Source organism: Nuphar pumila, chromosome 6 (assembly GCF_984573655.1).
Source record: "Nuphar pumila chromosome 6, dmNupPumi1.hap1.1, whole genome shotgun sequence".
Lineage (NCBI taxonomy): Eukaryota > Viridiplantae > Streptophyta > Magnoliopsida > Nymphaeales > Nymphaeaceae > Nuphar > Nuphar pumila.
The window spans coordinates 23817779-23834437 of NC_143254.1; the positions used below are offsets into that span (position 1 = coordinate 23817779).

The 16659-nt window shown below is 37.0% G+C and overlaps 1 protein-coding gene across 3 annotated transcripts; it reads left to right on the forward strand.

Annotated features, from left to right (window-relative positions):
- The first annotated feature begins 1387 nt into the window (after positions 1 to 1387).
- LOC149834360 (single myb histone 5-like) lies at positions 1388 to 16652 on the forward strand. Of its 3 annotated transcripts, none has more exons than XM_090011356.1 (7): positions 1388 to 1546; positions 3105 to 3338; positions 4970 to 5187; positions 5654 to 5738; positions 13929 to 14012; positions 14771 to 15103; positions 16235 to 16652. In XM_090011356.1, the coding sequence occupies exons 2-7, from the start codon at positions 3189 to 3191 to the stop codon at positions 16247 to 16249; spliced, it is 885 nt and encodes a 294-aa protein (XP_089867482.1). In that variant the 5' UTR covers positions 1388 to 1546; positions 3105 to 3188; the 3' UTR covers positions 16250 to 16652. The 3 variants fall into 3 exon arrangements, with proteins under 3 accessions (XP_089867482.1, XP_089867481.1, XP_089867483.1); XM_090011355.1 differs by lacking the exon at positions 1388 to 1546 and adding an exon at positions 1644 to 2927; XM_090011357.1 differs by lacking the exon at positions 1388 to 1546 and adding an exon at positions 1656 to 2609.
- The last annotated feature ends 7 nt before the right edge of the window (positions 16653 to 16659 follow it).

Consider the following 16659-nt stretch of genomic DNA (forward strand, 5'->3'; position numbering starts at 1 on the left):
CCCCTTAGTCTATAGTCATCCCTTAAAGGATTGGGGATGGGACGGGGCGGGGCGGGAAAAAGCGTAAGTCCATCCCTACCTCCATTCCTGCACGGGGATAGATTTTAACCTTCATCTCTGCCTCCATCCCCGTTTCATGCCCTTCATCCCCAGTCCAAACAGGGCGAGGCGGGGCGGAGCCCCGTTGTCCCCCGGTCCACTGCCATCTCTACTCCCTACGTAGTTCTCTGCAAAAAAAAATCTCTCAAAAAAATATTAAAAATTCTCTAAGGAAAACTTAAAGTTAAAATCATGTTGCTTCCAACTTTGAAATAATGTTGTTATTTTGTAAACGAGCAATTTGAACTTTAATTAATAGATTTGGAGTCTAAATTTATTATTTTTAGTTTAAAAAAATGCTTTATTCGTAAATGAGCCAACTTGAGCTCGACTCATTTGATTCGAGCTTGTTTGGCTCGTTACATAAAACAAGTAGGGGTGTCAATGGGTCGGCGACCCAGACCAAACCCTATAGGGTCCGGGTATGGTGACAAATAAGAATACTCGATCAAGACTTAGGTCCGAAGATCCAATTAATACATGGATCCAGGTATAGTTTGTGAAATTTTATACCAAACCCGGACCCGACCCGAGTTTCGATTAAGACCTGTAATTTTTCAATGTAAAAATAATAAAAAAATATTATTTTAGCGGGTATAGTCCAGGTCTGGTTCATGTAGTTCTTATCAAGTCCGGGTATTTTTTTTCTTACAGTAGACCCGAGACCGGGCCACCCAATACCATACCCAAAAATCTGGTTTAAGTCTGGTTCTACCTGGGTCCTAACCAAACCCGACCCTTTGACACCCTAAAACAAAGCCAAGCTTGAACACCATCTGTTCCATTTGTTTGGCTCGTTTACCATTACAATAGACCCATATTGTCAAGTATTGGCATTGTCCCTGAATCGATTTTCAAAACGATTCAGAGAATCAGCCGCTTCTGACCCTGATCTGAATCATCAAATTTTCAATCAGGGGATGACACGTCTCAATAAAATATCAAAATCATATTAAAATTAAATAAATAAACTGAATCAGCCTTTGTCTCGTATCGATTTCGGGCTGATACGATACAAATGGGCTGATTCAGGCCGATTCCCAACGATACTAACAGCATTTGCTTCGGACCTAAAATTATCCGCATCACAGTATTAAGTATTTCCACGTGAAGCCCCGTGTTTTAAGCAGCCACGCCACCAACGGAGAAAAGAAGAAAAAAACAAAAAATCATGATTATTAACAATAACGTAAAACAGATTAACAGTGAAATTAGCGAGATTAAAAAAATAAAATGAGATTAAGGGGAGGCGCCGGTGTAAAAGGGAATGCAAGAGAGAGAGAGAGAGAGGGAAGCCAAAATGGTGAACCCTTCACTACCGCCCGCGACGATAGACCCAAAAAAGATTTGAAACAAAACAAAAAAAGGTAAAAAAAAAAAAAAAATCGCAAAAGCCACGAGTTGGGAACAAATCGTCAACCGATCATGTTCATGGCCACAATTAAAGGTGTTATTATTAATTCCTCCCTCCCCTAATTATTTTATTTTTTTATTTCATCTTCTGATCCTTCTTCTTCCTTCTTTCTTAGCTTTCGTTGATTTTTTTTTTAATTCAGTATTTATTAAGCACGCAATCGTGTCTTTCTTCTCCCTTTTTCCTTCTTCAACCTCTCTCTCTCTCGCGCCCGACGCAACACCGTCCGTCCGACGGCGTCCCACCCTCCCGATTCGCCTGCATCTGGGCAATCTCTCCGCCTTGTGCCTTTTCTCGCGTTCGTTGTTGGGTTTTTTTAATGAGGGAGTGATGTGGACGCTTTCGTCGGATCTTGAGTTATCTTGAATTTTAGGGTTTCTTGGAGGAATTGGAGTTTCGTTTCGGAATTCTAATTCTGTCGTGTTTTGGTTGCGTGATTTTTGGTTTTTCTTATTTTCTCTCTTCTTTTTTTGCTATCTCTGTGATTGAAATCGGTAGTTTCATTGATTTTATCTTGTGTCTTGTATCGGAGAGACTGTAATTTTTCGGTTTGGGACGGTTTCTGGCTTTTAAATTTGATAATTTGGTTATAATTAAGGGTTTTGGGACGATTTTTTGAGTTTTAGCTTTGATAATTTTGGAGCCAATTAAGGATTTTAGACTGTTTTTCGCTTTGGATTTATTTGTTCTGGAGCTAATATAAGGTTTTTTTTTTTCAAGATCTAGTAATTTTCTTTCGAGATATTTAAATAATAAAAAGAGGAAGGAATCTTTCCTTTGCAATAATTTGGAATTTTGTTCTTTCTGTAATTTCCTGTTCAGATGTTATCGAATGTAAGAATTTGAACTTTAATTTCAATTCTTGTTAGGGATATTCTTATTTTCAATTAATCTTATTTCGGGTAGAATTCGAGATTCTATTGAGAATTATGCTGGTTTTATAGTACGGAATATGTATTATGCTCTTTGAAATTGATAATTCATTGATACCAATCTCTTTTTTAATAGGTATTATACTTGTATTTAGAAATTTCGCACGGAATGCTTCAGTGATTCCGGAAGGGATGGAAAATTGTAGTTTGGCAGCTAATTTCAGGTGGATTTAGTTTTTTTTTCTTTTAGAATTGAGCGAGTATTTGTCAAATATTTTCTTCTTCTAAGACCATCATCATTTTGTTAAAATATCATTTTTTATGTTTTTAGACGATCTTCCATTCTTTTACTTGATTTAGGTCAAGGTAACTTTTTCTCTTTAATATTTGTCATATTTTAGCCATTTCATGTAGGTGAATTTGTCTTTTTGGCATTCACCTTTGTGGGTAGAGATGGCCTTTTAGGTTGGGTTGTAGTAGAAAATAATTTCTCCTCCTATTGATTTCAACAAGTCACCACGAATTAGTGGATGAAGATGGAGGTGACTTAAGATTTCTGATGCTTTGTTTCATCTGTTTGTTTTCGAATTGTCTTGTAGGTCCTTAACTGAAAAAAATTCTGCCTTTCTGATTACTTGTTTTGTATCTATGATTTCTATTTGTTTGGTTTGAAACTTCTTGTATGTTTGTTTATTTGGGCATCTTCTGGAATCATACAGGAGACGATTGAGACCACTGGGTTGCATGCGGATATCAGTGTTACTTCCTCCGGCTTGTCTGGAAAAGTTCCGAGCTTTTTGTCTATGGGCGCTCCTAAGCAGAAATGGACATCAGAAGAGGAATCAGCTTTAAGGGCTGGTGTGGTTAAGCATGGTGCAGGAAAGTGGCGTACCATATTAAAGGATCCAGAGTTTAATGTGATTTTGGCCTTACGTTCCAACGTTGATCTGAAGGTCAGTTATCTAATGCAGGCGATTTCTTCGTTAAAGTGTTCCCCATCAGAAATTTGTTTTGATCTGTATGAGCGATAATTTTGAGAATTTTTTTCTGCAAAAATCCAAGATATAGGGGAATTGTTGTTTGAGGTGGTGGTACTGTAAGTGGTCCAGCATCCCTATCACGCAGAACAATTTAGAAGAACTCCATTTGACTAATGCAAGATATGATTTGTCATCCAATATGGGAAGGGATGGCCTATGTGCCTTTGGATTTGGTTGGCTTCATCATATTGTATGAAGGCCTATCATAACACTAATAAAGAAGGTTGATACAACACAGGTGGAAGGAATTAGGAAAGGAAGAAGATTGTTGAAGACTTGCAGAGATCGTCCAGAGATGATTTGAAGGATTGTAAAGTGACAGAAGGTGTAGCTCTAGATAGGAAGGAATGGAGAAACAATACTAATAAAGCCAACCCCATGTAATTGCAATAAGACTTGATGATGATGGTTTCAGCGTTTTGTTGTTTGACCATGCATTAACTTGATTCCTATTCTTTTCAATTAGGAGCATTTCAAGTGCACTAAATATTTTTAGATTGAATTCCACTCTATCCATACCTGACTGGAGCTATCTCGCTTCCATGTGTACATTCTAGTGATTAGCATATTCATACTTGTGATTCTTTGCTTACTGGGTTTTGCTTCAAACTCTTGATTGGAATGTGAGATGGTAGGGCTATTTGTTTGTATCATGTGACTTGTGGTGATGACCATATTGACTAAAGTCATATGTTCTCCTTGTACTCCTTTTTGAGGATTCATTGAAATGAAGTGTAATCTCTTCAGGTTCTCTTGCTGTGCCATTCACAAGGACGACAATTTTTTTCCATCTGTCTTCTGTCTTAGTCATTTAGATGCGCTATTGCATATCCCAGCTCTGCTGAGGTGCTCTTGCCTTTTACCCAAGTAAATGATCGCATGAAGCTGTCAGAGAAGCAATAGATCTATGCAGACCACTCGCAAAAAAAAAAATCTGAGGAGCCTTTCTTTCAGGGAAAGACCATGTGAAAGAGCTGATTTCTTGATTGAACAGCTAATTTACCAGTTTCTGCATAGTCCTCTACAAATTACGAGTGTACCTCTTGCGTCGGCTATGTGCGTGCCTGTGTATCATCTGAAGAACTCAAGACATTTTTTTTCCTTAGATGTAATGATTTTGTCTAGATCCAGGGAACCGTCGCTGTATGCACATAATTCTCCTTTTCGTTTTTAAGCTATCAAGTACATTTGCTTTTTCTTTGTTATCTCCAATGGATTGATCCAACATGCTGACTGGTAGACATTACGTTCTGTCATTTCCAGGGGACAGAGTGATTCTCTTTTTTTAACATGGAATGTGTTATGCATGATAATTTGCCTCTATTTTGATGTTATGTTTTTAGAAGTCCATAAACATTAGTTATTAGACATAGTTGATATGGATCTTTTAGGAACTTATGATAATAAATTATTGTTATCTGTTTCAAAAACGTTAAGGTTTTGAACACATCGGCTTGTGTGAGTTGGTTGCAAATGAGTTGTTCTTGCTGTGTCTTCTTACACCATCCATGTTATATGTTAATTTAGATATTTATCTTTTGCAGGATAAGTGGAGAAACATGAGTGTTACAGCAAATGGGTGGGGTTCTCGAGAAAAAGCTAGGCTAGCACTGAAAAGAAGTCTGCAGCTTACAAAGGATGATGACAACCCTCTGGCTCTTAGTACAGTGGTCAATAATCTTGATGAAATAATTGATGCAAAGCCTCTAGCTGTATCCAGTAGTGTGTTGCAAATAACAGGTCCAGAAAGGCCTCTATCAAGGTTAGGTGGTATGCTTAAATTATATATTTTTTTCACTAATTTAGTGCCTTCCATTAGTTTGAAAAAGAAAAGTTGTTTCGGCAAGAGAAAACTGAGGGATGTGCCTCAGCAATCCATCTGGGTTTAGATTATTGGTTGTCATTAGGTGGTCATTGTCTGAAAAAGTGCTTGATTTGTGTTAAATAACTCTTTTATTGAACCATTTTGTAATTGTATTGCTTGTTTCTACCTGATAAACTTTGTTTAGTGAGTCGTGTTTGGAATTTGATTAAAAACTGTATTTGAATGTTCAAAGTGCTACTTGTTTTGGTCACTCAAATTAAGATAATCAACGTCATATGTCTTGATAAATTTTCTTTCATATTTTTCCCTAATGTTCTGCTATTAAATAATGCATCCTATATTTGGTTTTTTGTCTTTTTTATATGAATCTGCATGTTTGTATTTTGCTTCTTCTTGTCTACAGGCTAGATAATCTTATAATGGAGGCCATAACGAATTTGAAGGAGCGTGGTGGATCTAACAGGTCAGCTATTGCTCTTTACATTGAGGTAATCTCAGAGGTCTCTGAAGTGTTCATGATCTTTAAATGAACAAAGGCGAAGTAAAAAAATTCAGTGGCAGCAATTAGTTTATTTTTAATGGTATCACATGTGGTTATTTCTTTTGCACCAAATCTCTCTTAGCTGGTGTTCTTCTGATAACTAGAAACTGTATAGGTGCATCTCATTTACTGGTTTAGTGAACTGGCATTGGTAAATTCCTTTCCTATAATTGTGAAGATCATGACCAGAACTAGTATAAACAGATTTCCTACGACACAGAACCATACATTTTCTTCTATGTTGTTTTTAATACTATTAATTTTTTGCACTAAGCTCTTTAGATGTTTTGAATCAAGGATGAAAGTGCCATGGAAACACCCCCTGCACACCAACCTGCCCCTGCTATTGCTGTGAAAAATCCATGTGAGCACCACAATCAGCACACAAAAAGTGGCTTTTTCCATGAGGGAAGCTACTTTGTAACTTCACCATGAAATATTTTCTGAATTAAAACATGGAAATGAGGTGCTCTAACTTACCAAAACTTGTCTTTTTGCTCCTTTTAGTTTCATAAATATCACATTTTTTCTTGTCCAGAAAAAACCTGACAATGAAATATGTCCACCCACCCACTGTGCTTTAAGCAGCTATAACTACATCCTATGACGTTGCTTCCTTAGGCACCAAGATGCTTGTTGGAAATTAGTTTCTGGGCAACAGTCGTCATATCAGGCCTGAGTGGTGCTGGGTCGTGGTGCATCTCAGATGAGTTACTTACATGCATGAAGTTTCTCAAATATATTTTTTAATGAGAAGCATGGGATTATATAGTTTTCCAAAAGTGTATGACTATTATTTCTTTGCATTTGTTGAGTATGCTTTACTCATTCATTGTTTCAGACTTCTATTCTTATAGTCTGGATTATATTTTTAGGCTTGGGGTAAAAACTTTATACAATGTCTTGAAATTTATGTTCTAATGCTTTCCAATTTGCCAAGGCTGATTTAGTCTGTATGAAAACCTGTTGCTTTGCATGCAGCAGTCTTATATTGATACTATAGCAACAAATATCTATTTATGTGAATAATTTACCATTTATTATATCCACTTTTTCCCCCTTTCACTTGCCTGCATACTTTCTTGTGCTGCACAGTTTGCATTGCTTTGAGAATGTAGTTTGGTCAGTTTTATGCATAGTCACCGGTATTGCCGATATTTTGAAAATATTGTGATGTTATCCTTTGTTGGCAACAGCCAGGAAAACATGAAAATATCACATTGTTTCAAATTATCTCCAGGACAATTAACATGACGATATTTTTATGACACTTTTGAAAAAGAATTCTTATTTTTTATATATTATAAGAAATATTTTCTTTTTCTTTTTGTTTATTTTGTAGTTTAAAACTTTTTCTACTTGTTTCTTTATATTTTGGCAAGAAAAAAATGCAAAACCTATTATCTGTTACCTTTGTATTGTTAAAATATGTAATCTCATAGACAGCTCATATCTCATATGTAATCTCATAGACAGCTCATGTAATCCCTTGTAATGTTTTTCTTTCTTTTAGTTAGTTTAGTTCTAGTTTAAACCCAACTAGAACTCACTTAAAACCCAATTTTAGGACACCTTTAGGCTTCACCTTTTTTACTTAGTCAAAAAGGCCTTTTTGACCAAGTCAAAAAGGTGCAGCTCAAGGGAGCCATTGGGCTCCCAACAGCTCTAATAGAGCCGTTGGGAGTCCAATGACTCCCTTGAGGCTCCTCTCCCCTTCTTCTATAAATATGGGGTTGTTTCCCCTTGTAAAGTAATTCTTTGTTTTTTGTTCTTGTGGGAGTTCTCTCCCAAGTTTATGAAATCTTGTTCTTCATTTTATGTATACGCTTTTTTTTGGGTATTGTGTATGAGTGTGAGCTCTTTTATGTGAATGCCTTTGTTTCATAAATCCTCTTTGTGAGTGTTGAAGAAACAATCCTTGTTAGGGATTGCTACATTCTTTCATGGTATCAAAGCAAGGTTGATAGAAGCAATCAGTCCAGAGTTCTTCTTGTGCATTGGGAAGCATGCCGTTCGTGTTTTTCTCAAAGGAAAGAAGCATCTTTGAAAGGCTAGTTGTGTGGAGCCTTGGAAGCTTGGAAGACTAGATATTTTTGCTTCTTGTAGTGGTGTATTTCTCTTTTTTTCTTTCCTTCTCCTCTTCCTTTCCTAAGCTTGTAAAATGGATGACAATGATAATGTCACCATTAAGTCCATAAAACTCAATGATTCTAACTATGTAACATGGGCTTCTATCATGAAGCACCTCATTTGGGGAAAGGGGCTATGGGGATTAGTAGATGCAACCGATGAGGAACCTAAACTAATGCTCACTAAAGAAGAAGGAAAAGAAATACCTCTTTCGGAGGTAGAAAAAGTTAAAGCCGTTTCCACTTATGAGAAAAAGTAGAAAGAATGGAGAATGGGTCACACCAAAATTATGTCTTGGCTAATTTCTAGTGTGGATAGAAAGAAGTGTTCAAGCCTTGCGAAGTTAAACACGCTAATGATACTTGGGACTATCTCAAGAGAATGTATTCTCTTAAAGATGTTGCCCATATATGTAATCTTCAAGAAAAGGTTCGCAATATGGTTCAAGGAGATAAAAGTATTAGAGAATACTATAATAGTTTGTCCGGGTTATGGGAAGAATTGGCTCTCCTTGAACCAAAGTGGCATTGTCCACAAGATATAGAGCTTTACCAAAATCAAATAAATGCGAAGCATTTTTTTAATTTATTAATGGTTTAAGACCGGAATTTGAGACAACCAAGTCCGATATTCTTCATCGAGGGAAGGTTCCTCTATTGAGGACACAATTGAAGAATTGAGTATGGAAGAAAATCGACTAAAGAAAAGAATCTCAAAAAATGATGATGACTCAGTTTTAGTTGTTTCAAGACCAGGAAATCATGTTCGTCCATATAAACCTCCACATTTTGGAAGAACATATGATGAGAAATACGGAAGTAAGGTGGAAAGAAAAGAAGTAATTTGTTATTATTGTCGTGAACCTGGGCACATCAAGACGTACTGCCCAAAGTTAAAGAAGCCTTATGAAAAGAAGGTTGCTACTGTTGAAGCCCAGCAAGAGACAAAAGAAACATCTATTGGAAGCATGTCATTATCTCAGCTAGTGGAGGCACTTCAACCACTTCTTAAAGGAGCTTCCCCATCTGCTGGAGCTGCGGTCTCTTCAGTAAGCATCTCCGATCCAGGTAAACCTCTTTAGCTTCTTGATTCTGGTGCATCTTTTCATATGACCCCTAACATAAAATTATTGCCTCAATATCATAACTCAAGTGGTTCAAACGTTTTGACTGCCGACGACACTTCTCTTGAGATTAAGGGAATAGGATGTTTTGAAAATTCTTCTCAAAACTCAAACAAATTCCGTGTTCCAAAAATTAGATATATACCCAAACTTAATTTAAACCTTTTATCCGTATCTCAATTAACTGATCATGGGTGTAATGTTTCCTTCTCCTCTCGTGATTGTCGAGTACAGGATCACCAGTCAGGGAAGCTGATTGGGGAAGGCCATAGAGAAGGAGGCTTGTACTACATGGATTTTTTGGATTTTCTCAATAACACACTGTGTTGCAATGTTCAAAAGTTGGATTTGGATCTTTTGCACAAAAGATTTGGACATCCTTGTATATCCAAGATTCAACACTTTCCGAACATGAAAAAATTTTGTAATTTTGAAACTTTTACATGTGAAAATTGTATTCTTGGAAAAATGAAAAGATTACCTTTTTCGAAAAGAACTTTTGTTTCTACACGACCACTTGAGTTGATTCATTCTGATGTCTAGGGTCCTGCACCAATTATATCAAAAGGTGGGTTTGTTTATTATGTTATCTTTGTAGATGACTTTACACGACACACTTGGATTTATTTTCTTAAACATAAATCTGAAGTCTTCTCGCATTTTAAATTTTTTCATAATATGGTCAAAAATCAGTTTAAAGAGGACATTTCAATATTTCGTACCGATTCAGGAGGAGAATTCCTATCAAAGGAATTCAAAGATTATTTAAATCAATATAAAGTTATACATCAAAAGTCATGTCCCTACACTCCTCAACAAAATGGCCTAGCTGAAAGAAAGCATAGGCACATTATTGAGACAACAAGAACCCTCCTCATATCACATCAAGTACCAAAAAATTTTTGGGCTGAAACAACCTTAACTGTTGTTTATCTCATCAATAGGATGCCCTCTTCGTCGTTAAACAATATTTCTCCAATCGAAAAGCTTCTTAAACAAATTCCTGATTACTCCAAGTTAAGGGTATTTGGGTGCAAATGTTTTTTATTCTCAGATAAAAATGATAAGCTTTCCTCTCCAGCTATTTCTTGTGTCTTCTTAGGATATGCAAGTCATCAAAAGGGTTATAGATGTTTTGACTTTAGAGATAACAGATTATATGTCTCAAGAAACGTATCCTTCTTAGAAAATGAAAGTCCATTTGAAACCAAAGCATCTGCAGAAACAGATGAGTATTCCTTTCTATTTGATTTAGCTCAAAGAATGAAGAATGTAACGTTGAGCAAGATGATCAAAGTGATATTTCTCCTATTGAACCAATTAGTGATAACCAAGAGTTCATTCAATATTCTAGACGAGGAAACTCAGAAAGATCATGTGCCCTTGAAAGATACTCTATAGAATCAGAACCCAAGATGTCAACAAGAAAATCTACTAGGATCTCAAAAAATCCTAAGAAATTTGTGTCATATAAATCTTTTTCGCCAAAATTTCAAGCCTTTATAGCCTTAATTCACTCCTACGAAGAACCTCCCAGTTATGCTATAGCCAAAACTCAACCGGAATGGGTAAAAGCCATGCAAGTGGAATTAGAAGCCTTAGAAAAGGCAAACACTTGGACTATACAAGAACTTTCGCCTAACAAGAAACCTATTGGTTGTCGATGGATTTACAAAGTAAAGACTAAAAGCGATGGCAGTCTTGAGCGGTTTAAGGCTAGATTAGTTGCCAAAGGCTACGCTCAAGAATATGGAATAGATTATGAGGAAACCTTTGCTCCAGTAGCCAGAATGACCACAGTTAGAATCCTAATTGTCCTTGCCTCTATAAAGCAAAGATTCATATATCAAATGGATGTTAAGAATGCGTTCCTAAATAGTAGTTTAACTGAAGAAGTATATATGGATCCACCACCAGGAATTGATATTCCTAAAGGAAAAACTCTTCATCTAAATAAGTCTTTATATGGACTTAAACAAGCTCTGAAGGCTTGATATGATAAATTTAACAAGGTGATGCTTGATTTTGGTTTTCAATCTTGTCTTACTGACACTGCTTTATTTGTTAAGAATTCTAATGCAGGTATCATTATCCTCCTTCTCTACGTCGACGACATGATCATCACTGGCAATGACAAATATGGAGTGTGCAATATTAAAAAAATTCTCAAAACTCACTTTGAAATGAGTGATTTGGGTTTCTTAAAGTACTTTCTTGGTATAGAAGTTGCTTATTCTTCTAGAGGATATTTGCTAACACAATCTAAATTTGCTTGGGATATTGTTGTCAGGTCAGGCATTTCAGATGAAAGACATGTGGACATTCAAGAAGTTGTAAATGTCGAGATGAAGAGTGATGATGGAGCACCTCTTGAAAACCCAACTCCGTATAGACAACTCGTTGGGACTTTGTCATACCTTTTCATTACAAGACCTGACATTGCACATGCTGTCCATACAGCCAGTCAATTTCAACATGCTCCAACATCTGGTCATATGGGAGCAGTTTTGCGAATTATCAGATACATTAAAAATTCTATATCTCGAGGTCTATTTTTGTCTGCTTCTTCTAATCTCGAGCTTCTTGCTTATACTGATGCAGATTGGGGAGGTGATCCGAATGATCGTTATTCAACGACAGGTTTTTGTGTCTTCTTAGGGGAATCGTTGATCTCATGGAGATGCAAGAAGCAACAGAAAGTATCCCTTTCATCAACAGAGGCTTAATACAGAGCAATGACTACTAGAACTATGGAAGTAGTCTAGCTTCGACGACTGCTTTCCGACATGGGAGTTGAAAGTTCAGAAGCATCCGACATGTGTTGTGACAACAAGAGCTCTATCTACATTGCAAGCAATCGGACATTCCACGAACGTACCAAGCATATAGAAGTGGATTGTCATTATGTTCGGGAAGAATTCTTGCGTGGCACCATTAATCTTCCCTATGTTGCTTCAGAATACCAGCTGGCTGATTTCTTCACCAAGCCTCTTGCTGCTCCTAGATTTCACTTTCTCTTAGGCAAACTTTCGGTTATCCAACCGTAAGTTTGAGGGGGGGTGTTAAAATATGTAATCTCATAGACAACTCATATTCTCATGTGTAATCTCATAGACAACTCATGTAATCCCTTGTAATGTTTTTCTTTCTTTTAGTTAGTTTAGTTTTAGTTTAAACCCAACTAGAGCTCACTTAAAACCCAATTTTAGGACACCTTTAGGCTTCACCTTTTTGACTAGTCAAAAATGCCTTTTTGACCAAGTCAAAAAGGTGCAGCTCCAAGGGAGCCGTTGGGAGTCCAATGACTCCCTTGAGGCTCCTCTCCCCTTCTATAAATATGGGGCTGTTTTCCCTTGTAAAGTAATTCTTTGTTTTTTATTCTTTGTTCTTTGTTCTTTGTTCTTTGTTCTTTGTTCTTTATTCTTTGTTCTTTGTTCTTGTGGGAGTTCTCTCCCAAGTTTATGAAATCTTGTTCTTCATTTTATGTATACCCTTTTTTTGGGTATTGTGTATGAGTGTGAGCTCTTTTGTGTGAATGCCTTTGTTTCGTAAATCCTCTTTGTGAGTGTTGAAGAAACAATCCTTGTTAGGGATTGCTACATTCTTTCATGTATTATTCTATTTTTTCCAATTTTTAAAACTTAAGAGTTTTTCTGAGTTTTTCTGAAGAAAAACCACTTTAAAAATTCCCTAGAAAAACCTTTCAAAGATATTGTCAAGAATGATACTGGTGACTGTGGTTTTATACTAACAATTTTGTTATTTTCTTTTTCTGAAGTATCTGAAAGTGCAAAGTGTGTTCTCTGACAAACACATGTATCTTGGACAAATCACCCAACTCCTTTGATAATAGGGAGGCTGATACTGATACCTCCTTGGGGGTTTCTGATGTATAATTTTGTTTCCAATTCACATGCAATAAGAATATCGATAGAGGTCATGAAGGTTCCTATGCCAAAAAACATTTTTAGTTCCTTGTATCATGTTTAAAAATTGTAACTGATTATCATTAATGTGTTGCCTTCTTATTGTATGCCTAACGGTATTGTCTTGATTTAAGGAACAAAGTTTACTTCTGTTCAGATTTAAGAGTATAATAGTGACTGTTTTGGTGGTATACAATCCACAATCTATATGCATTGTCTCAGATGTCATGAGGTGTCACATCTACCATGCTGCAAGCACTTGAATCTCTTAGTTGATGGCCTTGTGACTTTCTCACATCTTTGCTTAAGGTGGTTCGAAACTTCTGAGTTTTTCCTTTTCACATGTCTTTTCTAACAAACTTCCTTTTTAAAGAAACGTATCCAACAGAAATTTAAGGTAATGATCTGGTGACTGGTCATGTCCTTTATTCTTATGTTGTACACTGTATATTCTGCACAAGTGCCGGACAAGTCATTTTCATGTGGATTTCCAAGAGGCGTTTTTTTATTGTTTGCATATCATGCTGATCGAGCTGTTCATCTTATTATGTGGGAGTAGTGTCTAGATCTAGCAATGAATTTGAGGATGGGGAGACAGTTGATAATCCGTCTAACCTCCTTCGATAGAGCATAGGACAAACATTTTAAATAATGAGAATGCTATGCCCATCCATGAAGATATCTGCTTATATCACACTATGTGCTCAGTGACGTGATTACAAACGCAAGTGGATGCGTGTGCTTGCACACATTCACATGCAAGTATTACTATCAGCACGTGTGCATATATAGTCATGATTGCATACATTTAATTACAACTCTCTTATGATCCTTGTTTTTTAACTCTGTGCGAGAGCAGACGTTATTTCCAAGTATGTATTTTCTCTTGCGATGGTTGGAAGTGTTCTTACAATCCATCTTTGAAATTATTTGTCTTGTTATGTTCTGGATTTTGTAGGATCAGTACTGGTCACCACCAAACTTCAAGAGGCTCTTGTCAGCAAAACTTAAGACTCTAACGGCAAGTGGGAAGCTAATCAAGGTAAGAAGGCACAAAATCCACTTTTGGATCTAGAGAGACGAGGTTGTTTTAAGAAATGAGACCCTTGACCTCAGGTCGATTTTAACCCTTAAGTTCACCACTAGGCACTAGCCAAGTAAACAAATCTATTTAGAGGCACATTATTTCCTTGATTGGAGATTTCAGTAGATGTTCTAAAAGACGTTAATTGCTTTAGTAGTTTGATTAATGATAGCAAAGATTAGCATCCTGATTTTTTGAAATTCGTAGTTTGTATATATGGGAAGATCCCTCTTTTTTATTTTGAAAATAATGACAAAATCTAGCATTTTTTCATCAGGGAGTTAGTGTTTAAGACCGCTATAAATTAATCCTGGACTTGGTAGGCTTGGCATGACTTGAATTTTCTGGGGATTCAAGCCAAGAGCCAGCCTGAAGAGAGCCAGACCAGTCTAGACCCAATTTAAAACTCGTTTGGCACTTCCCCTGATGTGGATGGCTCTGAGGGAGCTATCCTGTTTGATTGGAGATATCTGTTTATTTGTTTTTGCAATTCTTCTGATGTGGATGGCTCTGAGGGAGCTATCCTGTTTGATTGGAGATATCTGTTTATTTGTTTGTGCAATCATTTTCTTACTGACTTGCATTTGTTGTAGATGTCTTCAATTCTCGAGTTTGTTTTCTGAAATTTTCCTTGACTTATGCATAAGAGAACTGCATAAATTTTAGTTTTCACACCATCTTTCTGTTCTTGTTCATTCAAAAATAATCATTTGCAGATAAAGCGTAGATACAGGATTGCACCTAGTATGTCTATTCCAGAAGAACTTCTGCAAGGTCCACGGCAGCAGGACTCTTCTAGATCAAAGAGAGAAGACCCAAGATTTTTTACTAAGTCTCACATAGACGCTGAACTAGCAAAGATGAGAAACATGAATGCACAGGAGGCTGCTAGGGCTGCTGCTCAAGCAGTTGCTGAGGCGGAAGCTGCCATGGCTGAAGCAGAAGAAGCTGCGAGGGAGGCAGAAGCAGCGGAAGCTGATGCTGAAGCTGCACAAGCATTTGCCGAGGCAGCAATGATGACTTTGAAAAGCAGGAATGCATCAAAACTGGTAACTGTTTTTGGAAATATGTCAGCTTTTTCCTCTTCTTTCTTTTTCCCTTTTCTGAATCGTGGGCAGTTTGCATGATGGAAGATTGCTCATTTTTTAAGATGTAATTATTTCAAGTTGATTAAAAGTCAAATAATACTTTTTTATTTCCATTTCTTGAAGAACAAGCATAAGCATAGCTCAGAAGTGGCATTTCATTCTCGAAAAAGTGGTGTTCCAATGTGGAATGGGTGCTTTATGGGTCCATGAATTCTGAAATGAGCTATTCTTATGAAACTGCAGTGGCGTGTTTAGCAGGCACACTTAGAATAGTAATGCATTTTCTCTGGGTTACAGGGAATTGATGCATGTAGATGGTATGTGGTTTACTTGGTAAACCAACTCATGAATTAGATTCTCCCTGGTTCTGCCTGAAAATTTAGGGTGCATTCGAATGCTGTGGATCTCTGAGGAGATCCACAAACACACAGATCAAGGTGTGGGGCCTGACTCCCCCTCAAACAAGTGATCCCTGCAGTAGGCAACCCGCCTCAAATCCTCAGAACTCTACAGTCTACTCTGATTGGGGGGTAGGGGTGGTGGTCTTGACTCTTGGACTAGAGATCCGAGGATCTATGGTCAAGATGCCTCAGATCTCATATTTGAGGGATTCAAACACACCCTCATTGACTAGAACATTTGGAGTGACCTGAGCCTTTATTTCCCTCGACCTAGCTATGGAATTGGCCAGCACAGTCTCTGATCACTATTCCACGACACTCTAGTGTCCGAAGACTTGAGTTTGTATATTACTTGTTCCAGTTTAAGACTACTCAAAGAAGTGTGAAACCTCACGGAATTGACTGCCTTATTAGTCTGGAACTGGAAGAATGACAAACTAAGTGAATGTCTGGAAGAACGTGGGTTTGCCTGAGTTTCTTAGGGTGCCTAGCATGAGTTGGTCGATTCAGTGATTGATGTACTGGATTCTATAAAGAAACCAAATTTCTGAGTCCATTAGTGCTAATACTCAAAGAAATAAATATGCTTTTATATGCTATCAATAAAAATTTTCTCCCGATTATCCAACAGAGAAGGGGAAAATGTTCTCCTCCCATCTCATGTATTTTTTTCTTGGTTTTTCTTGTGCAGCTTGTTCATGGTTGAATCAGGGCATTCACATCGATGGTTCTATTGGCTAGGTTGACATATCATTTTCCATGCCTTGGTGAGGAAATCGGTTTGAGGATGCTGGAGAACATTTCACAAACTGTTTGTAAATATGGTAGGATCTGTATGTTGTTAAACAGCTGCTGGCAAAGAAAACTTGCATGCAATTTTGCGTCTGTTGATAGGAGTTTGAAATCTGATAATGGGAAACTTTGGACCCAGAATTTTTTTTCTCTTATGAGTTGTGTACACTTTCTTGCATAGGCTTATGATGAAGTTGATGATGATAATGGTGATAACTGGCTAGTGGATTTGTAAGCATCATCATGGCTTTCTGGTGTAAGAATCTGATCAGTGAATTGCTGAAATCCAATGAAAACATGAAATTGGAAGTTTGTCATTTTCTG